The 19397-nt window shown below is 42.9% G+C and overlaps 1 protein-coding gene across 1 annotated transcript in view; it reads right to left on the bottom strand.

Annotated features, from left to right (window-relative positions):
* Nucleotides 1-12205: 12205 nt before the first annotated feature.
* ASPG (asparaginase) overlaps nt 12206-19397 on the bottom strand; it is a 38550-nt gene continuing 31358 nt past the window's right edge. Inside the window, exons 13-16 of the mRNA XM_015865667.3 lie at nt 18816-18902; nt 14718-14817; nt 14351-14410; nt 12206-12670 (exon numbers count right to left, since the gene is read on the bottom strand). Coding sequence (XP_015721153.1) covers nt 12644-12670; nt 14351-14410; nt 14718-14817; nt 18816-18902 — 274 coding nt within the window. The 3' untranslated portion in view covers nt 12206-12643. The remainder of the gene's footprint in view (nt 12671-14350; nt 14411-14717; nt 14818-18815; nt 18903-19397) is intronic.

The following is a 19397-nucleotide window of genomic DNA, read 5'->3' as shown; positions in this document are numbered from 1 at the left end:
CATAAAATACCTTTGCTATTCAATTTTAAATGGAGCAGAAAAATTAAAGTGCTATTATATGAAGGCCGAGATTCTAGTGATAAGAAACTTAAATGCTGTCTGCAGTGTTAATAGTAAGAGCTAAAGATATGCTCTGCAACTGCGGGGCAACATTAGACTAAGTTTGGCAGAAGCCTCCTCCCTTCACACCCTCAGGCTTTTGCTTAGCTTAGACAATATCACAAGGAAAGGCTGTTTGCCCAGAGGTTTTCAGTGCATATTTGTTGGGGATTTTTGTTTGTTTGTTCATGGACATGGCTTACCGCCAGCTTATGAAAACTACAAGCTTTGTCATCAGGAGTTCACCCAGTCTGAGAGAGAAAAAAAAACAACGGTTAGAAGTCAACCTTATCCTATACCTTTAAAACATCACAAGAAAAATAAAAAAATAAATAAAAATCACACAAAGAGATGTTTCAGAAACATTGTGATGCTCTCCGATTTCATAGAAGGGTTATAACAAAGCATCGATTTCTATACAAGCATAATATAGCTTTACCATGACACAGCTGAACCCAGTGCAGGAACATTCAACTCTTTTCTCCACCTAAGCAGAACCTCCCCACCAGGTTTGTTCTTTCAGTTATTGAGGCCATTCTTGAATAAAAAAAGAAACACTTTTCTGATCCATTATCAGAGAGATCTTAAACTTTTTAGGGGCACATTGGACTCAGAGGAAAAATACCACTACTTACATCATCTTGAACCGTGCTATGAAGAGCAATGATAATACCTTGGAAGCAGGAAACCCTTCCTTAAACAGCTCACATTGCCACTGAAATCAGCCATGTGTTTGAACAGAGCCAGATGGGAGGATCAAGCTTATCAGCTGGAGGTGGCATCGGGCAGAAAAGCACTGGGCAAACCCCAGCTGATGTAAATGAGTGCAACTCCCCTCGAGTTAACAGAGTTGGGCCGATTCAAGCCAGCTGTGGATCAAACCCACAGCGTGTTTTGCAAGTCTATTTCCAACTCTTCAGGGCTCTGCTTTGCTGTGTTTAAACATTCACAACACCCACTGAATTTAATGAGAACTGTGTGTACAGAACACGAGTGTTATTTCTTTTTAAATATTTGGGAGGTGCTCAGAGACTGTGATAATGAGTGCCATATATTAGAACCGAGACAGAATGACATTGAATCATCCGACCCTTAAGTGGGACAGGTCATTAATCTTTTCCTTGGGAGAACATTTCAATTTTTGCCTTGGCAAACGAGGAATCATCATTAATAGATGTTGGGGGTTCTACCTTTGCCAAGTTCCAGACAAAAATGTGTTTTTCCATTTGCCTTGGGCTTGTGTAAGCTTGCCTAAGGAGGCCAGCCTCACGGTTTGAGAAACACTGCTAGCAGCCACCATACCCTTATTACCAGCTAAATTAAACCCTATTACACTGTAATTAACCTTGCCTAACTCGTTCTGAGTTACAGCAGTAGGTTAAAAAAAAAACAAAAAAGAATCATGCCTTGCCTAAACTGTCCCTGAGAAGCATTTCTGTGTACCAGGTTGGCTTGCCTACTACTCAAATATTTCAGCTTCTCCTGGAAGCTCCTCCTCTGAAGATCGCAACTCGACTGCAGGCAACATCAGAACTCTTCTTGACTTCAGCGTGACCATATTCATCTCCTATTATACTCCTGTGCCCCGATTTCATGCCAAACAGTGTATTTTTGAAGAAAGCAGAAATCACAGCAAGACTACGCATATATAAGGCTTAGATACACTAAAATATTAAGAGATACACATAGGCAGACTCACTATATTTCTTAGGTTACATTTAAAGCAATAAAATTCTACTTTATGGATTAGTCTGTCGACCATTTTATTTAGATATACGGTGAAAAACAGAACAAAAAAAAAATAAAAACCAAACATGTTTCTAGTTCTATTTGGCTCGTGGTGCAAGCGTGAGAAGAATAAGAAAGTAGGGAAAAACTTTTCAAAGTCATCCTTTCAAAAGGAAAACAAACTGTTGGTAAAACCATTGTTTCCAGATTCCCTTTTAAAAACTCAAAAGTTCTTCAGCTGTATTCTGAAAGACCCACTTTTATCAGAGGTCCATCAGGCTTGGTTAAGCGCACAGCTTTTCATCGAACCATCAAGGCAACAGCCTGAAAACTAAAAAACCACTGAAGTCGTTCTCATGAAGGTCTGGATAATCCTTTAACTGCCTGCAGTAAGAACATACATGGGAAATACACCACAAAGCACCACAGCTTCAGCTTTGTGCTGCTCCTGATAAAAGGGTATTCCCAAAAAGGAAAAAGAAACACCCTCACATATAAAGTGCCATGGTTGACTACATATATCACCAGCAAAAAGGTGGTAAACCTCTGAAGTGCAGCGCTGATGGTCAGAGCCAATATCAGTTTTCCTTTAAGTCTGGATGTATGGGTAAAAAAATAAGAGCAAATGGTTATACATTAAACATAGCATTACACCTCCCGCAGCTCCAGACTGATCCTACCTGCTCCTTTAAAGACATTATAACCCTCGATTCAGTACAAGCAATAACTGCTTGTTCTTTTTCCCCTCTCAGTACCCCCTGGATACCACAGGTACCGTCCCTTCGCCTCCTGTCCCCGCAGCCCCCCCCTCCCATCAAAGCCGGAGCTTCCAGCAGGGCTCAACCCCGTTCCCCACCGCCGACCCGCGGCGCTGCATCTCTCCGTCGACCGCCCGATGCCCGGACCTCGCTGGTCAAGTGGTCCTAAACATTTCACAATTATGATAGAGAACTGTTGAACTGTTAAGAACCACTGCACCAACGAGGCTGAGGAGCCGCGGGGTTTTGGGGTGGGGGGGAGATGCGCTTCCCCCTCGTTCCTAACAGCCGGCCTTGGCTCTTCCTCTCGCTGCTGCGGACCTGGGGACGAGATAAAACACACGGGGCAGTCGGGCAGGAGAGCAGCCGGAATCCCCCTCCTCCTCCTCCTCCTCGCACAGCGCTGCCACTTACTCCTGGCCAACGTCCCGCCGGCCTCGCGCTGGGGCTTGGAAGGAAGTTTTATAAAGAAGAAAAAAAAAAATAAATAAATAAAAAGAAGGGGGAAACAAAAACCAACCAGCCATCCTTCTCAGCTCGGAGCCGCTCTCTCCTCCACCCGCCCCAGTGCTGGGCTCAATGTGCGGGGCACGCTTTTATATCCACGCGGGCACGAGCCGTCCCCTACCGCGGCAGCCAGGAATGCAGCCCTCGCCCCTGCCGGGACCAGTTTTTCCAGGCTGCTTTTTCTCCCTGACGGGGTGGTTTTGTTTCGAGCCATCATCATCATCATCATCATCATCTGGGGCAACCCGACGTCAGCAGGGAAGAAAGGACAAACCTGTTCGGCGTTTCCTCCTCCCTGTCACAGAGGGGGGGGGAACTGCTCAACAGGTTTCGCCTGAGCTCGGAGGGAGAGCAGAGCTGACTCCACCCAGCGCCCTCCTGACAGCGGCTTCCCCCCCCCCCCCTTCCCCGCCTGGCTGCCAGCCTGACACAAATGGGATTTAAAATCATAATAATAATAGTAATAATAATAATAAAGCCTTAAACCGGCCCGTCGTGTTCGCTGGGGGATTTTTTTTTGTTGTTGTTGTTGAGGCACCGCTCGGCGCCTTCCCCTCAGCAAATATGGGGTGGGGTGTGGGGGGGGCCTTCTGTATCCCTGTGCCTTCTGTATGGGCTGGTAGTGCTGCTCAGGGGTACCATGGGTTGCTGTGTGCTGTGGGAGCAGGGCTGACTGTGCCCCATCTACCCCACTGCTGGGGCTTTTTGGATCTGAGGGAAAAGCTGCTTTCAATGAGGGCAGTGAGGCTCTGGCACAGGTTGCCCAGAGAGGTGGTGGATGCCCCGTCCTTAGAGACCATCAAGGTCAGGCTGGACGGGGCTCTGAGCACCTGGAGGAGCTGTGGGTGTCCTTGTTCAGTGCAGGGAGGTTGGACTGGATGGCCTTTAGGGGTCCCTTCCAACTCAAACGATTCTATGTACTTCCAGAAATCAGGCCGCTTGCCACAACGCCACAAGTCGCTTTCTCTAATATTTGAGTTTCTTCCATTAATTCCTCACAATTTCACTCTCTTTGTCTAATGGAAGAATGAAACACAACCCACCAGGAGCTGGGGTGGGCATGAAGGCCTTCGCACTTTGCCATGCTGGGATGGGGCAGCCTGTGTGATGTAGGAAAGCTGTGGATGGTCGGCCCTGCTCTGCCAGCGACTCAGCCTCAGGCCTTCACCAAGTCACTCTGCCACACCTTGAGGAGGAGAGATAATGCGTACCTGCCTCATCTTATGAGGCTTCACTAATGTTAATAGAGTGTTTTGCATGTTTAAAGAGCTTTATATGTGCTGTGTATGAATTCTGGCACACCAGATCCTATGATCTTTGGCTCTTTATAAATATATAGGCAACTCAAGCCAGTCCTGGAGGAAATGCCCATTTGAACAGGCATTGCAGAGCAGTGAGGGACTCCAGTGCATGTGATTGAGGCACTCCCAGTGGAGCAGGAGCAGACAGGTCGCTCCAGGAGCCTATGCAAACTCCCCAGTTCTAGGCTGGAGGCGTTTCAGTTCACTTTGGTAAAACCAGCTCCTGCTCTTCTCTGCTCTCTCAGATTCAAGCCCAGAAAATAATTTGGTGCCTTTTTATTTCCTAGAGAGTACAATCCTTACAGCATTTCTGAACCTTTGTGTTCACAAAAGCCTGCCTAATATAGCGGAATATGCAGTGTTTCTGGGTTAATTCAAAGGAAATATGTTGCTGGCAGCAGACATAAGTCTGCTCCTCTGTGAGGAGTCCCTTGTTTTATGACAGTATCCTGGCTCTTCTCTTACCGCGATGCACACACCATGCACACCATGATCAAACTAGCTGTTTTCTATATATAATTCCTTTCTAACTACTGCCAACTCTCATCCGCCCCTAACAAACACAAACACACACCCACATCCATGACTCTACAATACCGCTCAGCTAAATAATAACCCTACTGCCCATACTGTAAAAGCCCTTTCCAGACAAACCAGTCAGAACCCACTGCTGTGATGGTGAGATGTAACACCACCCGCTGACCCCAACTGCAGGTCTGATCCAGGTTCAGACATGTATGGCTGATGGCCCTAAAGAAGGGCTCTGAGTCCTAAGAGAGGAATTGCTTGGGGCAGCCAGTGGGAGCTGAGGTACAAGAACTCATACTGGGTTTAGGCAGGATGAGTCATCTTTTGCTTGGTGTTTTTTAGCATGTATTGGTGGTTTTACTGATTGAATGTTTAAGGTTGTTGTTTGTGTTTGTATTTTCAGGGAAGAATATAGTAGAAGATGGCACAGCTCTTGTACTTGGTAGATGTGTAAAGGGTGTCTAGGACGAATTTTATTGGCTAACATCCTATTACTGTTAAACTAGATATCATTTATATCCTGCTCTTTTCAGCTGCATATATATGACCACAGTAGCTATGTGCTTTGTTTGTAATGGACCATGGTGCAACAAATGGCCTTGTTAAACAAGCAACATGTATGTCACCCATTGAGTTTGCCAGTCAGGGGCAAAAACCCGATAAATAGGGCTATGGTATCTGCTAATGGGGACTCATCCTGCTAGACATTGAGACCTGTCCGATTGCAGTGGAGAAACAACACACTGTAGCATGGAACATGATGGCCTGATACAGCAGGTGGAGTGTGTGGGGAAGCAAATACTAATCAGCTGATAGTGTCAAACAAAGGAGCAACACAAATGAAGACTTAGTGCCAGGGATAACTGTAAGAAACAAACAGCTGGCCTAGGAGAAAGCAAAGATGTTGGGTAAGCTTATGGAAGACATGAAAGGATGTGCTGATTGCATGGTAGAATATGGAAGGCATAAGATCTTGCATATTCTGACAGTGAAAGATTATGTGACATTATGACAGATGACTGGAAGATGATATCATTATTTTCTGTCAGTATCCCCATGCTCCTTGGCGTAAGGTCTCAACACTTTCCTGCCAATACTGTATTTGGCAGGTAATATCATGGAAGGGTGTGGAACAACATACAGTACTTGTACTACAATGTGCTTTAGCTGACAGTTCTAAACTCAGAATAAATCCAGCATGCCAACTATCTCGGATTCAGAGCTTACTATTGTTTTTCTCCATCCTCAACACTATTCCCCCCTGATTCACTATTCCTGCTCATTGCTGTCTGCCTAAAATTAGGTTGGAAGTTTCTTAAGCAAAGGCTTGGAGTCTAACATGTGCTGTAAAATACCTGTCATATTCTTGGGAAACAGACCAAAAACCATGCAAGAAGATTTCCTTCCACTCAGGGAAATCACTGTTCCATATATTCATAGCAAGCACTGATGGGGCAACTTCTTGTTTACTTGAGTTGACTCAAACTCATTTGCCAATATAGCAGCCCACTATGTGTCACATGAAAGCGTAATAACAGTTTAATAGTAACCTGCTTTGCGATAATAAGCACCTTGAGAGAGAGCCTACTGCTTCCTCATGAATGGGATGTATTTTCATATTATTGCCTAAATAACAATAAGTAATTTAAAGAGAAAGAAGATGTGTTGGGATATTTTTTTTCAACCAAGAACTTTTAGAAAGATTGTTGGGGGTTGTGATTCAGTACTTAAATTGATATAGAGACATGCTAGGAATTAAAATAGGGATAGCAGTGAAGAATTCACCATTTTATGCACAAAATTGTGGTTAATCTCAAAATTTAGTGGGATGGGGGTTTGTAGGTCATGTGCTCTGTCTAAACAGTTCATCAACCCTGGGCACTACAGAGGCTGCATATCAATTTGGTACTTAATACTGCATGTCACCATTCTCCTTGCTCTGATTTAATGTATTGTTCATTCCATCCCAACAGCTACATCTGTAAATTACGGAATTACTTCCCACTGGAAGCTTTGGATTCTCAGCAGTACTTTCACCATGTACTCAAGTTGTGTGATCTGCAGATAGTTTTTCAGAGTGAGTAGAATGATGTGATCCACTCCATAAAGCCATGAGATAGGAAATCATTACTCATGATTTGACCATTGAGATTTCTAGAAGTGTTTGCTGGTTCAGACCATTGAAGATGGAGAATCAGAGTGGTGTAAAATAGTAATTTTTAGCAATTTGTCATACTTCTGGTTTTATGTCCTTGAATGCAGAACTTTCCAAACAACAGTGGTAAATGGTGACATAGCTGTGGGTAAAGAGCTCAGTCAAAGTGGTCAAGTAAATAATGTGCCTTATTTGACATCCCATTCTGTTAGTTGGCAAAGATAACATCTTGGCCTTGAAGCCCTGGGTCTCTGCTGGATTCAGCAGAGATCTCTGCAGGATCCTTGCCTTGAAGGTGCTGAGGATATCATAATCACCCATCAAAATGTCTTTAAGGAAGTCAAACACCCTAAAAGACACAAGTATAATTTTTCATGCGCCATTAGAGAATCTCCCCAACACAGCAGCTTCTAAGGTATGATGGGATTAATTTCCATCTCTCTGTTCTAATTGTCCTTATTTCTCAGTAAAAGATTGCCACAATAATTCCTTTTTCTCTATCCAGACGTTCTTCTCTTTGCTATGTATGACCATTGCTTCTGAACTGCCAGGACTGAAATTCCTCTTATGTGCTTATAATTAGTTAAATAATTTGGAATCAGGATGTAGAAATAACCACCTTACAAGAGCAAACATTATTGTAATTCCTTTTATTCCCTTTCTTATCACCCTTTACTGCATGGAATCTCACTTAATCTCACTTGCAAAGTCTTACAAGCAGGGTCTGTGGCAGCTGAACACCACGTACTAGAACCTAACAGGATCTGGGACAGTGGCACGTGCACTGTACACATATGCATGTAATTAGTGGGACTAATTGGCACTCAGAAATGCTGCATATGCAACTTAGCAGGCAGCTCTGGCATTCTTCTGGGCAAGAAAGTTATACAGGGCTTCCATTTTGACACCTAGAAGGCACGAGGGCCTGCAGAATACGGTGTCTTGGGAGAACAGTTATTTGTTGTGGTGGTATTGATTCAGAGACTAATCTCTTGGCCTCTTCCCATCTTGTGCCAGGTGCCACACATCAGCTTGCTGCTGGAACTGGGCTGAGCTGCAGGATGCTGCGGGTTGGCACCTGCCCAGGGCTTGGCTGCCACCTCCCTCTGAGCACAGCATCCCGGCTGCCAGGGAGGTGCCGCTGCTGAAGATGCCAGTGGGAGAGCACAAGATCTGCACCAGCTGAGCAAGTCTCAACCAGCTGGTGTTGGCAGGGCTGGGCAAAGGGAAAGGGACACTGCCTGTTCCTCACCAGCTGGGCCAGCAATGAGTCGTGCTCCCCATTCATTTTATTTGCTTCTCTTATGTCTGCAGTAGTTTTCTTCAGATGTCAGTGTAGATTTGGACATCAAGCACTGAAGTCTTTGACTATGGGATTTATATCAACTCTCCCAACTCAAGACAAATGAAGGAGAGCTGTTTCATGCAGTGTACACCAGACATTGCATATTGCTGCTATGAATCAGGGTACTTTTCCCAGCTGTACTTTTTGAGATGCAGGCTTCTGCCTTTTCCCATTCAGCTGATCACAGGTAAACAAATGTATGTATAATTAAATTTCTAAAGTAATTTTCAAGTAGACACTTTGCACAAATAATGAATCTAGTAGTAGCAGGTTTTGTTCTGACTCACGGACTATCTAAGATGGCAACATCTGAGTCCCACAGATTCATTTGTATGGTTCAGTAGGGTATTTTAAATATCTTCCAAGCTTTCTACATTAGTAGCTGTCCTAGAAGAGTCACTAAAATTACAGTGTCATTAAAGATGCAGAAGAATCATGGAAAGTCTAGTCTTAATGATCCTACAGTCTGCTTGGAAGAGACAGAAACGTGTCAGCAGTGCCTGTGATGACATACAGCCCACACATTTGATAGGTTCTTCATAATTTGATGTCACTTACCATAAAATTATTTCAGGTTTATAGTGATCTAACAAATTACAGTGATGGAAACTAAAAGCGTTTCATTTCATACACTTCAGTGTAGGTCCTATGCAGGGATTAGCATAAGTGCCTGAAGAAGGGGGTTACACCTATAGCTGTAAAAGCACCTATGACTGCAAAAGTCTGCTTTAAGGAAGCTGAAGGCTTTAGTTTCAGGTAAGGGATTTCGGTGTCACTCGCTGCTGAACACCAAAATCATGGTATGAGACATGTGAGATGTGCTGCTGCACAGTCATTCTAAGTAAAGACGTGCAGAAGTGGCGTTTTTTAGGAACTGAAGAAGAATGAGCAGACACTGAAGCCTCGTGAACAGCTGATGTCCTTCAGCAAGTGCTGATCAGACACAGCCAGTCAGTCTGTCAGTGGGTCAGCCAAGACAACACGCAATGAGAGCGAGCACATGCCCATTTCGCAAATAATTAAGAATACCCTTCCACCACTCAAGTTTTATAAGAGAATCTCCAAACAGAAGCTTAATGTTCTCAGACATCGTTTAGAAAGAAAGTGGTGGCATTCAGGAAAGGAAAGCTGTAACTCAAATCAGGAACTCAGACATATTAATTGTGCAAATCCCTGCTTTTTACAGTGTTAGAGAAGTGCTGACATAGCCCAAGCAGTCGCTATCCCTTGGCAGTATTTGCTGGATCATTAGGAAAAAGAAACAAAGTGGAAGCTGGGTGTTGTCTGTCAAGTGAAGAAAGCTTTAAAATTGATGCAATGTTTGACTTTTACACCAGGCATTCACAGTGTCTCCTCCATGGAAGAGGCAGCAGAGGTCCACCACCAGCATTCGTTTCAAGAGCATCACTTCAAAGCCCCAGCACCAGAAACAAATCCAACATTTGAGCAGCAGATTCCTGCTGTTATTTTCTCACAGGAACGGATATGTCATTTTTATGTTCTGTTAAGCATTAAAAACCGATGCTGAAAAACATCACGAGCTCTTCTGTGCCAAAAGGCTGCAAAACGATACAGATTCTGCCAATCTATTCCAGCATCTACTGTGTGCAAAGTAGCAAGCTGGGATCTACAAATGATCCTTGAATTATGTGTCTGATGTAGCATATGGATGTAGACATTAAAGGGTATAAGGGCATCATGGCTGACTGGAGGTGAATTTGTTAGAGAAGTTAAGAAATGGATCAGCAGTTAGTCCTGGGTAACAGAATGGGCATGTTAGTGTTAGTATGGCACTGTACAGCTGCTTAACCCATGGAGCTTTACCAAGCAGAAAACTGCTGGATAAAAAAAGAAGAGTGCATTTGATCTTTCTGTGATGACCCGAAGGGGAAAAATTAGGATGTTTGAAAAGCTAAATCTGCCCCAAGAATAGTTAGCATACTTTAAGTCATGAAAGACACCCGGCTGCTTACATTAACTGGAACAAATACGTAGGAACAAATTGGTACAATTTTCATTCCTTACTAATATTAAGATTTTGCTTTTAACCACTATGTAAAGCTGAAGTGTTACTATACACAAAGAGACTCATCACAAGACTGGGAGTTATCGCAGAGACTACAATCACAATTACTAAATCTACTGCACAAAGCAAAGGGTGCAACAGACAAACCAGACCAATACAGCATCTTGAAAGCGTTACTGAAGTCTGCCCCCAAGAGAATCAAGAGCTGAAGTTTCTGAGTGGACCGAGTGATCACTGCAGCTTCTGTGATCACAGCACCCTACACAGAGCTTCATAAAACCTAATGACTGCTGCAGTTCTTGAGTGAAATTCTGACTTACATTTAAAAGAGTCGGTTCTTTCTCAGATGTTACGTGTGAGTTCATGCATTTGCCATTAGCACTTTTTTAGATACCAGTCTATTTATAGGGCAAATTGTATCTAAAAAGTTACAGGAATACAGTCCTAAGCGAGGTAATGCATTAATGGTACATATACTTTCGTAAAGGTTTGTCAGAAACAGCCTAATACCTCTTCAGGCAGATGTTAGAAGTATAAGAACATGATTGTTAAGAATGTCTTCTGTAATTAAACCAATTCTTATTGAAAGCCATAAGGGTGCTTATGTATATATTGCAGTCAGCCATCCTGGGACACAGAGCGAGTGCTGCCATAGACACAGCATTGCATCTTAGAATCTATTTTGTTACTATTTATTCTCATCCCAAGGAAGTAAATTACAGAGTTGTTTATCAAGGGATTTCCTACCTCAGTGCACCTCCTTTTAGACAAGAGTTCGGACACCAGGTCTATATATCCTATAGGAAGAGGAGTCTGCGCACACTTCTTCTAATTGCAGATCAGACGTCAAATCTGAGGTCTGATATTTGAAGCTTATCTTAGTTCTCATTTACTTAATTCAATACTAGTTTTATTGAATCTGAAACATATTTATTGCTATGTAGCATCAATTGTTTAATAACAACGCAGCACAGCTGTAGCATTTGTGACTGTATTGAAGAGTTGCATTACTTTTCACATTAAAATACTGTGCTTTTTTGTTTTCTCAGCATACACTCATGGTTGCCCTGTTTGAGGGGGATCTGATATACAGCACATCTTGGGAACCTTTTAATGCCAGCCAGCTCAGCAAGTCATCCACACAGCTCTTCTCCATGATAAGAATAGCTGTGGGAAGGTTGAAGAGCATAAGGAGGAAAAAGAAACGACTATCTGCACTTCAAAGATTCCCTTCAGATGAAATAGATATAAAATCCACATAGATTACTGCAGCAGCTTTAAGGTGAAATTAAAAGTTGTCATTGCCAATATATGCATTTGCCTGGAGTACTCTCTGTGTTTACATATTCTGGGATGGACAGAGCTGGAAAGGCATGTATCACTTTTTTTTCCCCCCCTGCAGACTGAAGGTGTTGTGACTTTAAACTTAGGGTTTGTTAACACCAAGGTTGCATTTCCAGTCCAAAGAATTCAGTGTCCAACATGTAGCAATCTTGATTATATTCCGGTCAGGATGTGGTAGAGATGCTATTAGAAAGAAAACAATCAGTTCACTCAGACAGTCCCACAAACATGCTTTATGGCATCTGCATCCTACTCATTTCAAGTGAGCTTTTACAGTGACACACTGGTGAAGATTAGTACACAACTGCAGGCAGATGCCCACGGCTGATTCAATTGTTTGCACTGACACAATTGCTGTAATTGCAGCTGAAGAGATACAAGCCATTGCAAAAATCAGACCAAGTGAAACCAACATTGTTCCGCAGAGATTTTATTAGTTGAAACACAGAAATGTACAATCCAGTGTTTTCTCTCGGAACGAGTTCACCGCAGCGTTTCCTTTTGCCATGCCTGCAATACTGTCTTCGGTCATTTAATAAAAGGACATTCAAAAGGTCTCCTTAAAAACAGAGCCTGTGCAGTAAGGACAATAAGGACAATAAGGACAAGACAATCCAGTCTCACTTGTTCATAAAACTTTCTTTCTTTTAAAAAAAAGAAGTGATTAAACCATAAAGCAGCGTATTATTTTAAGAAAATCAATGAGAACTGAATGTGTTCCTAAGTAAAAAACCATTTCTTTCTAAGTCAGTTTTAGTTTTCCTATGTGCTCCGTGTGCAGCTTCTGTTGTTTCTTTCCTTTACTTCTCCCCATAATCGCTGGACACCACTAACGCTTCTGAGCTGGCATTTCTAAGAGGAGTGACCATCTTCTACAGCCTATGGATGAAGAGAAAATGGATGTTAAACAGCTGGCTGTACCCACGACCTTCTTGGGAAGAGAACCATGCAGGCTGTCAAGCAAGTTCTCATGCAGCAACTGATGACTTCCTTGAGATTGCTGCACTGGTGGTGGCTCAGATTGAAGGAGCTGACATGATCCAACAGGGAGCTGAAGATTTAACACATTCATTCCATGTTTGCAAACTAGAAGTGACCTCTGCAGGCAAATTTCACTGCAAATGGAAATAACTTTGTAACACCACAAAGATTGTAAAGATATTTTAAGCATTTTCATCCTGGACGCTGGAAAACTTCCATTTAAAAGCTTGATACTGTGACTGCATCTAATCCTACTCTAACACCTTAGAAGAAATAAAACCTCAAAACTTTACAGGAAAGGGGAAAAAATGCCTGATTCTGTCTCGTTCTCATTTATTTTTGAAATGAAATTACCCACCTATATACATGAATTCACTCACATTGATCAAATGGGACACGGAAGAAGTGAGGTAGCCATGACTGCAACCAAACCTTTAACTAAATTTCATGTTCATTTGATTAAATAAAAGGCCATCATCTCCTCCCAGTAATTAAATTGGTATTAGAATTGCCAATATATCGGAGAAGAGATATCTAAATCCACAACATATTGCAGCAAAAAGGAGCTCAGAGAAATGAAAGGCAAGTTGTAAATGTCTCCAGTTACAGCACAGCACTGGGGATGGTCAAACGCCCAGACAAGTTCACTACAGAGACTTGTCAGATCTGATGCTTTGAACATGGGACTCACACCCTTCTCACAAGCATTCAGCCAGGAGAACACACCTTGTGCATTAGCAGCACAAAAGAGATTCATGCTGGGCGTCAGAGACAGCCATGAAGCTAAATATATATAAATCAGAGAGGCCACAGCACTGCTCAGTCCTGTGCTCTGGGTGGGAGAGCTGTGTGCAGAAAGGGAGCCTTCCACACCCTGCTGTATAACTACCTTGTACCTATTGAGAACCTGCCTATTTTTCTGTGCTGCTCAACTTCATTACCCAAAAACTTCCAGAGTTCAGGGAGCGTTTTGACATCGCACTCAGACACAGGGTTTGGTTTTCATGGCCCTTTATGGAGCCAGGAGATGCACTTGATGAACCTCATGTGTCACTTCCAACTCGGGATATTCTGTAATGCTAAGATGGGTTAGTGTAAGTTGCTCTGTGGCAAAGGCAGATGGAGAGCACATCTGCAAATGCTGCAGGTACCCAGCAGGATCTCCTGAATGGGAGGCTGTGCTGGAGATGGGCATGTTCCCATGCTATGGGCACAGCAACCTGAAAAAACAGGCTTGGCAGGGTGACCGAGAGAAGGAACTTCCTCTCTAAAGCAGACAAGACAGAAGAACAATTTACTGCGGAAGGCCAGAATGAGATACTGCTGCCCTCAACAGATGTATTGTAATAGCATTCAGGTACCCAACCAAATTGTGAGCCACACTGTAAAAAAAAATCACTTATTGTTTCAGGCCAAAAGAGGAACGAGCATTAGTTCCATTCTAGAGACCAAGGCAGGGACTGCAGCTGAGCTCAGTGCTCAAATGCGAGATAAGGCTTAAATACTAAGTCCTCCTTCATACAAGCATATACTGACCCAAGCATTTCAGAAACCATGACCCTGAAATCTGAGTCTTACCTTCTTTTGTTGCTTCTGTCTGAGGAAGTCAAGAGCCTCCTTATGCCCTGTAGCCTTTGCCTGTGAGTAGAAACATGAATAAATCCTGCCATCCTGTGCACCGGGACATGCAAATACTTTCTTGTGGGAAGTAAAAACTCTGTTACCACAATATAATTAAAATCCAATTTAAATTTTAATTCCTCTGAGATAGATGAGAAAGTTCTGGCTCCAACAATTTATTACTTTGGGACAGCACCAGACTTGAGTTCACAACATACAGCAATCCAGTTTATACATCCAGAGCACTTACTTTTCCCAAACTCATATTAGCTGACAGCACCCACAGTTAGAGCACTGCACGCAGCATGGCCATGTGCACACTTACTACTTGTAGGGCGTTCTTGCCATCATAACCAGTTTGCTCCAGGTCTGCACCAGCCAGGCACCAGGCGTACAGCCCATCCACATCACCTTTAGCTGCAAGGCTGGAAAAAACACATAATGTTGGTTATAAGTCTTTCAGTCTATTTCACTGCGCTCCTGTGTGCCGTCCGTGAGCTCCACAAGCAAATGCTGAACCAGAACAGGTTCAATATGGCTGCAGGATGGAGAGGTAAGAAAAGGAACACTATTACAACAGCTTTGAATAGCTGAGCAAGCAACACAGCTTGATGAATCAGTTCCCTAAATTAATAAGGCTGTGCTATAAGTACTTACAACAGGCTAGTTTCACACAGTGGGTGTGACTATGACCAAGGGGGAAAAAAAAGTCATTCAGTTTCATATTTCACAACATGGTATTTATCTCATGAAATGAGTTGGGGGGAGGGCAATGGCTGCATCGAGGTGCAGTTGAATAAGTGAGGGTACAAGCAGACGTGTTTGCAATCAGTTTGAAGCCACTGAGAAAACCCCTTCTTAAGTCTGCACAGCTGTGCTCACTACCAGAAGTTCTGACAGCACATTTATGTGTTATCCTTTGGACAGCCAGCTATGTTTTTTGAGTTAATTTGTATGATTTAAATGGGCAGCATAGGAAAAAATAAAGAAAGAAAGGAAAACAGGCTGCTGAAGAGGACTTCTATCTGTCATGCAGATAAAGGGCTGCCTCTGCATTTCTCAGGCCACAGAACAGAGAGGAGCTTCTTGCTGCATGCTGGGACTGTCTGAGCACAGCTCCCTGATAAGCATCAGATGAGGCTGTAGCTCATTATGAGAGGGAAACCCCCGCTCCTATTAAGTTCAACATTCGCTGCCTGAAATGCTGCTTGATGTGGAGGAATAGCAGTGATGGGCTCCGGGATGATAAATGTCTGGGCAGACCAATGGAGAGCAGGGTGTGCAGGAAGGTGCAAGGGGCAGTCGGTCAGGTAAGCTTATGGAAGAAAGTCTGAAAGCAAGTCTGAAACTTCCAGTTCTCTGCTAGACTGAAATCACCCCTGATGTTGATTAAATCTCTTAAGTACCTGAAAAAATGTTTTCAGGGGAGTGGAAGCCTCTAATTGCAGCAGCCTGAGGAGAAAGGCAGAGAGAGGCTTTCACTCACAGCAGTCCCAGAAGTTGTGCAGGGAAAGAGTGCGGAGGATCTCCATATTCCTCATGTAACCCTGCCAGCCCCAGGGCAGGGGTGAGGCCCACAGCTGGGGCTCTGGGAGACAGGGATGTGGCAGTGGGGTCTGACATCATGAAGAAAGATCAGTGAGCCATTAATTACAATTGCTGCTACAGAAAGGGCCTCTCAGAAAGCAGAATGAAATAGAGGAAGCAGAGGAGGCCTAACAGGAAACTCAGTGGGAAGCCCTCAAGGAAACTCTAGAAAAAAAATAAGCTTTAGTAAAGAAGTGTTAGCAAATGAGAGAAGTTGCTTAGCAGCCACTTCAGAACACGGTGATTACTGTTTACTAAGACTTGCTGTTCACACTGAGATGTCCCAGAATGAAGGAACAAACAAACTAAAAGCTGAGCAAGTGAGCTACACTCAAAAACCTGGCCTCAGAATGTCACTACAAAGTGGAAACCACTCTGGACAAAGTCAAGAACACTCCGAACTATTACTAACACAGGGCAATTCAGCCAGCATCACTGTATGCAGCAAACCGCACTTAGAAACTAAATGCCTAATAGCACCTCTTCAGAAGGAGCAGTTCGAATCACAGTACAAGCATGAAGTGGTCTCTTTCTGTGATATTAGAGCAATCCAAACACACAGAAATATCTTCCATTTTGCAGCAGCCATTTACTGATCAAGTTAAAAAGGTATTCTTTAAGGACCACGACCAGAGAACAAAATATGATGGAGCTTGCTAGAAAATCCAGATACAGCTCTGAACAGAAGATAGCGGCCATTCATTAAGTTGACTGTAATCAAGAACACCATGAAGCATTTTCTCCTACTCCAGATCTCTACAGTCAAGCCAAATGCATCTGCATTTCCTTCACACACTGTAAGTGTACTTCATAGAGTCAAACATATACATATATATAGGACTTCGTAGTACACACACACCTAGGGAACTTTATTTTGTATTTTTCTCAGAGATACTTAGAATCATAGAATCATTATGGTTGGAAAAGACCACTAAGATCATCTAGTCCAACCATCAACTCACCATCATGCCCACTGACCACATGTTACAGCAGCAATTCTAACTGCAAGCACAGCCTCTACATGGAAAGTCCATCATTTTCGTATCATGAAATGGGATAAAAACAACTTCAGTGTACACTTAGCAGGATTTTTTAGACTTGTTTCTTGGCAAGTAAGAGCACATTTTGCCAAACTCAAATACCACATGCAGCAGAAAATCACAGGGATGCTGCGTATCAATGACATCATTTCTGGAAGAAATGATTATGCACTATTTTGCAGTTTCAGCATGGACAGTGTATTTATGATGATGACAGGAGAGCTGAGATACCAGGAACAGTGATAAAGCAATTATGTGCCTCATTTTATGCCTCCCTGTCACACCAGTATCAAGCAAACTGAGTTACAGGAGCTGCTGGGCAAAGGGTGGTTATGGTCAAATTACATCAAAAAGGGAGTGATGCTGCTTGGGTTTCTGAGGGCTGAGAAGGACAAGAGCTACTGCAGTTCTAGATCTGAGAAGGAATGTGAGCAGCTCAATGACACTTTGGGTTTCCTCCTGCCACCTACAGTAACAGAATTTCATCTTTCCAAGGAACACAAAGCTCTGCTCTTCCAGTGATTCTCCTATTTCAGTGCTTATACAAAGCAATCAGGAAAGACCTTCTGGTTTTGGGTGCATCATCAACATATATATATATATATAATAAAGAAAAGGCTACCCAGAACCACACATCCAGCATGGCCTTTAATGCCTCCAGGGATGGGGCATCCACAGCCTCCCTGGGTAACCCGTTCCAATGAAATCCAATGACATACTGTCACAGGGACAAATTCAGACTGTACAAACTGCAGCTTAAGGTACATTATATAAGGATAGAAGTGATGTAGGAAAATAGTTCTGATTAGGTAGAGGTGTTACAAACAGCCTGTTCTACCAGCAGCTCGGCCATATGAACAGACTGTTTTTATATTAACCTTATCAACATTAATAAAAGTTTAAAATATCCCCAAACCTCAAAGCAAAATATTAGCTTTGAACAAGCAATCAGACCATACAGATACAGCTTTGAACATGCAATCACACTGTACAGATACAGTATGTGCCACAGTCCCTGAAATGTTCTAACAAATGGTGTCAGAAGCACTTTGTGTTTACAGGTCTCTTGTTCTCTTTGTGGACACCCCACTCACATCAGCCAGACAAACAGGTTCTGCACATGGCACAGTGCTAAGCAAGGGGCCAACTTGTTTGCAGAAGAATTCCCTAAGCCACTCCCATCATCTTGACAGATGGATACAATGCAAAGGAAGGGCTCAGTTCTGTCCTACCACCTGCAGTGCTCTGTGAAGCTCATATTAGAACTCAATGGTAAAACTCTTTTTACCCAGTCTCCTCTGAATAAATTACAACAACTGAAAAACTTTAAGCTTGCATTTCTTCACTCTGGAATTGTTTAAAGGACAGGGTCTGGTCCCTACAATAATGCATATGTACCCTGACCTGATAGGTTTGAGGATAACACACAATCCTCAAATTGAGACCTGCCTTGGTAAGTCTCAATTTCCAGACAACAGTAAAGATTTCCTTCTCGCTCTTTGACACTGAAATTACTTGGAAAAAAACTGTGTTGTTTTCTTGGTCATTTATCCTCACAATGAATATTTTAGAGCCTTCTTGACTTATTGGTGTTGCAGCACAGAGTTGATTATAAATTTCATCACTTCTTTTGTTTCTTCATTATTAGTTTCGCACATGAGGAGTCTCGTGTCCTGTGCCAGGGACACAGGAAATAACTTCCTTGAAAGCTGTCCTCCATTCTCAGAGTCTCCTCTGGAAAATCATTCCCTTCCATCTCAATTTTAAGGCCCCACCTTCCCTAAAATCACATTTACCTGCAAAGTATCGTTCCAGTGTTCTCCAAGTCATGGCTTGAAAGATGTGCTCCTGTTTCTCTTAATAAATTGATCACCTCTATGTGCCTTTAAGAAAGAAACAGAAAAGAAGAAACATTTTAATCACAGATTTTGAGGACTTTCTGAAACAAATTTCCTTCCCTTTTCACAGGAACTCTGCCAGGCCCTGGGCAAGGCCAGCCTTTAAATATTGCCCTGGGTACAAAATAACTTGACCTGCAAAATGCATTTTCACAAGTGGCCTAATGAAAGGTTTGGAACTTGATTCCGAAGGGAGGTGATTGTGTTCCTCTGCTACACAAACAATCTAGGTCACAAACCTAAAAGCATAATGTCTTCTCCAGAAAGAGCATGAAGGCATCAGCAGATCAGGAACAATTTCCTATTTCCTCTTTCAAATAAGTTGCTAGACCAAACTTGAAGGATTAGGCACAACAGTGGTGCAGGAAATATTTGAAGTTTCTCAAGCCAAGTTCTTGGAATTGGTTCAAATTCAATTCCCTTTCTAACAGGACAGGACCAGAAGCAGTGCAACTGCTGGATAATCAAAGTATAAGCTTA

The sequence above is a fragment of the Coturnix japonica genome, chromosome 5 (assembly GCF_054131305.1).
Source record: "Coturnix japonica strain WE chromosome 5, WE-NBRP24, whole genome shotgun sequence".
Lineage (NCBI taxonomy): Eukaryota > Metazoa > Chordata > Aves > Galliformes > Phasianidae > Coturnix > Coturnix japonica.
Note: the sequence above shows the minus strand (reverse complement) of the source record. Positions and strands in the feature narration are given on the sequence as shown.